The sequence below is a fragment of the Malaya genurostris genome, chromosome 1 (genome assembly GCF_030247185.1).
Source record: "Malaya genurostris strain Urasoe2022 chromosome 1, Malgen_1.1, whole genome shotgun sequence".
Lineage (NCBI taxonomy): Eukaryota > Metazoa > Arthropoda > Insecta > Diptera > Culicidae > Malaya > Malaya genurostris.
This window is the reverse complement of record NC_080570.1, coordinates 40,701,561-40,709,719: the sequence shown is the minus strand read 5'-3', so window position 1 is coordinate 40,709,719 and position 8,159 is coordinate 40,701,561. Positions and strand designations below refer to the sequence as shown.

The 8,159-nt window shown below is 21.0% G+C and overlaps 1 protein-coding gene across 1 annotated transcript; it reads left to right on the top strand.

Annotated features, from left to right (window-relative positions):
• Positions 1–5,108: 5,108 nt before the first annotated feature.
• LOC131438393 (GATA zinc finger domain-containing protein 14-like) lies at positions 5,109–6,701 on the top strand (the record flags this gene model as incomplete). The annotated part of the gene is made up of 1 exon (XM_058608410.1): positions 5,109–6,701. A coding segment is annotated over one exon (1,593 nt), but the record flags the coding sequence as incomplete, so codon positions are not given.
• Positions 6,702–8,159: the final 1,458 nt, after the last annotated feature.

Below are 8,159 nucleotides of genomic sequence, written 5' to 3'. Positions count from 1 at the left end.
AGTGAAGTGAAGTCACTTCTCCCGCACCATTTGTAACATCATCCCCGCTCAGATCGGCAGTAACAGCTGCAGCATCGTATTTACTTCGCCCAAGAATCATCCTGGGGAGGTAATCGCAATCATACTATATGTAACTGACCTCGAACTGGTGGTTCAGAGTATATGGCGCTGGTCTCAAGGGTCCTTTGTCGTATGTTCCAATCTCGAGCTGGGGAAATTTTAATGCCAGTAATAGAATCATAGCTCCTCCCAGACACGTTACAGTTCTTTAAAATTAAGAATCGGCTGCGAAGTCTGTTGAAACTGCAGGTTAAGTATCACATCGCAATGTAATAAAGCTTGCTTCAGATAGAATTGGAACAAAGACAATTGCCTGTATTTCAGTTATTTATTATTGAATTCAAGATCTTGTTTTATGCAAATGTAGCGTTTTCATCATACTTTGAAGAAAAAATACGGATAACATTATTCGTCACGGTTTCGAAGGAATTCTCGAATTTTTGACCTGGGATTTGCCCGAAGTCAGCCTTGACATAGGTTTCATCGTCCATCAGAAGACACCCGTCGAAATTGGTCAGCACCTGGTCATATAGTTTTCGAGCACGAATTTTGACCACACTATTCTGTTTTATGGTCCAATTTGCTAGCTCGATACGGCTTGATTCCTTCCCGGAGTCGAGTTCTCCTCACGGGACTATGGGCAGCACCGAATTTTCTGGCCAAATCACGGTCCGACAGATTAGCATTCCTCTTAATCGTCTTCAAAGTCTTACCACGCAGTTTCCGGTCGACAGTTCCACTCCGACGATTGGCTCGAGGCTTCCGAATCGTCGTCAATGTTTCCTCATAACGTTTGATAACGCACCATACGGTATTTCTGGACAATTTCAGCTGTTTAGCTAGCTTAGATGCAAAACACAATGGATTTTCCAAATAACTGTGCACATTTTTTTCCCTTCTTTTGGCTTCCATGTTGATTGTTTACAAAGTACAGCCGATTTGCGGAATGTAAAAAATCATACGTGAAGCTGACAAAATTCCCGACACGTAGGCAGCAAGAACTTCCAAATCCGTCCACCAGAAGCGCCACAATCAAGGATGGCTTTTATCGTATCAAAGAATGCTCACTCGCAACTCTTCCACGATGAAATCGGTGCCATCAAAGAGAATCGGAAATCATCGCAACAACAAAAAAAAAACCGGCATGGTTCATTTAACATAGAATAGACACTAGTGCGAGAGCGAATTTCTCTAGGTGAATCGTCTGAGAATCAACGGCTAGCACGCTGCTGTGGGGATTCTCTCTGAAGCAACAAACGGTCGCTTATTCTCGTTTCGCGATCCGATTCTGTATGGGCAGTGGATAATTGCGATAGAATCATTTTACTATTGCCGCTTATCCTAACTATGTGCTTATAACCTTTGTATAATTTGTGTCTATGAAAATGTATGTGAATGCTCCACACAAGGGTTTTTAAATATTGCAACCTAGTATGAGAATCATCAAGTCGAATTATCGATACGATTTTCTGCGATAATTGTCAACTTGCGATTCTCTCTTGGTAAATTCCACACAGCGGCGATCATTATCAGACTAAATTTTTTTTTAAGGGCCATGAAATACTCAGAGTATGAAGTGGAACGAAGAAATGTAAAAAAATTCTCTCGAGGTTCATGCATTGAGAGACTCGAATTCTTGTAGCATCTTCTACCGGATTGAAAATGTTTTATACAATATAGATAAAAATCGAGCAGCTTCTGTCAAATTTTCAGCAATCACCAACACTGGCCACAATATGAGCAAAAGTTTGTTCCAATTCTAAATGAAGCAAACTTTACTCAAGCTCTGCTTTGTAGCTGCATAGTAAAAATTCAAACATAATTATAGCAGAATTTATAGAATTTATAACATTCGAACAGTGAAGATGGAAATCCGTAATAGACATAATCGCTTTCCTACACATTGATGCCAAGGTGGCAGAAACCCAAATTGTTTTTTGCTCTTGTGAAACATGACGCTTTTAAATTTTCCAGGAAAATTAGAATCGTAGTTGGGAAGGGTATAGCGTGATGGGTGAGTCGATGCCTTTCACGCAGCCCGCCTGGGTTCGATTCCCAACCAACCCGCACATAGGGTCAGAAAGTCGAAGAGGCGAACCTTAACCTTAAGGTTAAAATTTCTATAAATTAAATGGAAGAAAATCGTATTTTGGAATTTGAAAATTTTCGAATGAGTGATGTGATGTGATGTGATGTGAAGTGAAGCCACCATCAGTTCAAGGACTTGCCAGTGGATGCGGGTAGACTTACAGTAGCTCCGATATGACTCATTCATTCACCTTCTTACTATAGCTGTTACCGAAAAGCGAACAAAAAGGGTTGGGTGGATATGTAAGTAGAGTCACTTACTCGTATTTCGCGGGAATAAAAGATGCTCTTCCAACCATAATATCCAGTGCATGGATGAAGCATATCGCTATACATGCTTGAACCCGCCTGATGGTTTGTTTGAGAAGAGCGCGTCAGACTCATTGTTAATGTAGAGTGTCAGTTATGCTCTTCTATCTTCGCAATACTGCAGAAAGTAGCATATTTCTCTTCTAATAACAATGATAATATCCACATCTATAAAAAAATATATGTTATTATTATTGATGACAAATTAATAATAATAACAATAAATATAATAATGAAAATAATAATAGAAAACAATATAATATAGTACAATGAAATATATAATAAATAATAGCATGAATAAAATGATATGTTGCGATACGCTATGGTATTATATTACATGGATTTATATGTCATTTCTTATCCTCTCATTCTGCCATCAACGCATTCCATCGACCAATTGTCACCACAGACACACGTGTAAGCATGAAACAGGAACCAGTGAGGACCAAGCTCACCCTGTGACGACCTTGATATTTAGTTAAAAGATTACTTTAAAAATGATAACTTATAAGGAAAACAAATTTATATTTTGCGCAGAGGTACGTAGTACTACTCATAATAAACCCTATAATATAATTTAATATAATACAATATAATATGATATAATGCAATGCCGTATATTACGATACAACATATTATATAATAACATAAAAGACAAAAACACATGTAAGACAATAATATATGAAATAATATGCTATAATACAATATAACAGTTAATGTGGCAGTGTAAGTTACGCTCTTCTAATAATAATAATAATAATAATAATAATAATAATAATAATAATAATAATAATAATAATAATAATAATAATAATAATAATAATAATAATAATAATAATAATAATAATAATAATAATAATAATAATAATAATAATAATAATAATAATAATAATAATAATAATAATAATAATAATAATAATAATAATAATAATAATAATAATAATAATAATAATAATAATAATAATAATAATAATAATAATAATAATAATAATAATAATAATAATAATAATAATAATAATAATAATAATAATAATAATAATAATAATAATAATAATAATAATAATAATAATAATAATAATAATAATAATAATAATAATAATAATAATAATAATAATAATAATAATAATAATAATAATAATAATAATAATAATAATAATAATAATAATAATAATAATAATAATAATAATAATAATAATAATAATAATAATAATAATAATAATAATAATAATAATAATAATAATAATAATAATAATAATAATAATAATAATAATAATAATAATAATAATAATAATAATAATAATAATAATAATAATAATAATAATAATAATAATAATAATAATAATAATAATAATAATAATAATAATAATAATAATAATAATAATAATAATAATAATAATAATAATAATAATAATAATAATAATAATAATAATAATAATAATAATAATAATAATAATAATAATAATAATAATAATAATAATAATAATAATAATAATAATAATAATAATAATAATAATAATAATAATAATAATAATAATAATAATAATAATAATAATAATAATAATAATAATAATAATAATAATAATAATAATAATAATAATAATAATAATAATAATAATAATAATAATAATAATAATAATAATAATAATAATAATAATAATAATAATAATAATAATAATAATAATAATAATAATAATAATAATAATAATAATAATAATAATAATAATAATAATAATAATAATAATAATAATAATAATAATAATAATAATAATAATAATAATAATAATAATAATAATAATAATAATAATAATAATAATAATAATAATAATAATAATAATAATAATAATAATAATAATAATAATAATAATAATAATAATAATAATAATAATAATAATAATAATAATAATAATAATAATAATAATAATAATAATAATAATAATAATAATAATAATAATAATAATAATAATAATAATAATAATAATAATAATAATAATAATAATAATAATAATAATAATAATAATAATAATAATAATAATAATAATAATAATAATAATAATAATAATAATATTAATAATAATAATAATAATAATAATAATAATAATAATAATAATAATAATAATAATAATAATAATAATAATAATAATAATAATAATAATAATAATAATAATAATAATAATAATAATAATAATAATAATAATAATAATAATAATAATAATAATAATAATAATAATAATAATAATAATAATAATAATAATAATAATAATAATAATAATAATAATAATAATAATAATAATAATAATAATAATAATAATAATAATAATAATAATAATAATAATAATAATAATAATAATAATAATAATAATAATAATAATAATAATAATAATAATAATAATAATAATAATAATAATAATAATAATAATAATAATAATAATAATAATAATAATAATAATAATAATAATAATAATAATAATAATAATAATAATAATAATAATAATAATAATAATAATAATAATAATAATAATAATAATAATAATAATAATAATAATAATAATAATAATAATAATAATAATAATAATAATAATAATAATAATAATAATAATAATAATAATAATAATAATAATAATAATAATAATAATAATAATAATAATAATAATAATAATAATAATAATAATAATAATAATAATAATAATAATAATAATAATAATAATAATAATAATAATAATAATAATAATAATAATAATAATAATAATAATAATAATAATAATAATAATAATAATAATAATAATAATAATAATAATAATAATAATAATAATAATAATAATAATAATAATAATAATAATAATAATAATAATAATAATAATAATAATAATAATAATAATAATAATAATAATAATAATAATAATAATAATAATAATAATAATAATAATAATAATAATAATAATAATAATAATAATAATAATAATAATAATAATAATAATAATAATAATAATAATAATAATAATAATAATAATAATAATAATAATAATAATAATAATAATAATAATAATAATAATAATAATAATAATAATAATAATAATAATAATAATAATAATAATAATAATAATAATAATAATAATAATAATAATAATAATAATAATAATAATAATAATAATAATAATAATAATAATAATAATAATAATAATAATAATAATAATAATAATAATAATAATAATAATAATAATAATAATAATAATAATAATAATAATAATAATAATAATAATAATAATAATAATAATAATAATAATAATAATAATAATAATAATAATAATAATAATAATAATAATAATAATAATAATAATAATAATAATAATAATAATAATAATAATAATAATAATAATAATAATAATAATAATAATAATAATAATAATAATAATAATAATAATAATAATAATAATAATAATAATAATAATAATAATAATAATAATAATAATAATAATAATAATAATAATAATAATAATAATAATAATAATAATAATAATAATAATAATAATAATAATAATAATAATAATAATAATAATAATAATAATAATAATAATAATAATAATAATAATAATAATAATAATAATAATAATAATAATAATAATAATAATAATAATAATAATAATAATAATAATAATAATAATAATAATAATAATAATAATAATAATAATAATAATAATAATAATAATAATAATAATAATAATAATAATAATAATAATAATAATAATAATAATAATAATAATAATAATAATAATAATAATAATAATAATAATAATAATAATAATAATAATAATAATAATAATAATAATAATAATAATAATAATAATAATAATAATAATAATAATAATAATAATAATAATAATAATAATAATAATAATAATAATAATAATAATAATAATAATAATAATAATAATAATAATAATAATAATAATAATAATAATAATAATAATAATAATAATAATAATAATAATAATAATAATAATAATAATAATAATAATAATAATAATAATAATAATAATAATAATAATAATAATAATAATAATAATAATAATAATAATAATAATAATAATAATAATAATAATAATAATAATAATAATAATAATAATAATAATAATAATAATAATAATAATAATAATAATAATAATAATAATAATAATAATAATAATAATAATAATAATAATAATAATAATAATAATAATAATAATAATAATAATAATAATAACGGCGATAGCACCCAGTCGACGCCGTTCTATTGACCAAATGTCATCATAGACACACGGGGAGGCATGAGATAGGAACTTGTGAGGACTTAGTTATCTCACCATTTGACGATCTGCACAGTCCGTTTCCCGCAGCACACACATACGAATATGCTCAGTATATGAAAACTAGTGATGCCACGTGTGCAGATTTACCTTTGAATTTACAGATTTCTGGTTAACGCTACAGATATTTAAGGATTTTACTTTTTATCAAATGTTAAATGGACATTTGTGAAATTTACGTCGTTAGGGCAAATTGAAAGTCAAATTTTGCTCGTTAAAAAGCGATATTTTTTCCACTGTCACTCTAACAGTTTGACTGCATAAACTTTTCAAAATCTGCTTGGAAATTTAACCTGGCATCCCTGAAGTGAACGGCATATGGTATTTGTACCTAGGACAGGACCTGACAATTGTTAATCCACTTTTAGGACCAATTTCGGACCAGCTCGTGATTGGTTGAAATTGACATAAGCAAGTACAAGTTGTTGAAATCATTATTACTGCAGGGTGGTAGAAAAAGTGTTGTCAGTATCGTCGGTAACAATGTAGCTTGATATTGGATATTTTATTTTTCGGGTCATCTTTCCAAAATTATTAATTTCAATAGGGTTTAAGTTCAATTTGTTTTTAAGTTCTGTCAATGCTGAAAGTATACGAGTACATTCAACAATCACTGGATGATACAAAGAGAAAGCCTGAAATTACGAAGTGTGATATGGACGAGAATATTGATTATGTTGGTTGAGAATAGCACCGAATCTTTGGATACTTCTGTATGTTATTATTTTTCTCAAATAGAATATGTTGAATACTTAAATAATAAAGCTGCAAGAATTAATAATTATCTCTACTGGCAACAGTGATCGCTAGGCATTTATTATTTACAGCAGGGAGCAACCGGAATAAGAAGAGAAATATTTTTCTGGAAAAAGAAGCCAGTTGTCTGGTCCTGTCCTAGATTTGTACTAATATTAGTGTGCGAGACAAAATTCCTGTCAAAATTAGTAGCGTTAGAGTTTGAAAATTCATAAGATCGGCAAAAATTATAGTAGAATTTATATGGCCACTCGAACAGTGAAGATGGAAATACAATTTAAACATAATAAGAGCTTCATTACTTTACTTTCTCTCTTGATTATTACGGAGCCATTCCCGCAATTTGAAAAATAAATCGAAAGATTCTGGTTTTAACTTGAAAGTTTTGCGAAGAGTAAGACGTCAAATAAAAATCAATTCGGTAAATCGTGATAGAAAAAGTAAACAAAGAAAACCAATTTAAGTCCGATTTATTTCAGTGTAAAATTCGACCAGTAATTTTTTCAGTATTTTCATTCAAAAATTAGACTTATTCTGAAAACATCACCAGCAATTTTGTTAGGGCTGTCATTTTTCTACCTTAATTTACCTCTTTTTCAAAAGATA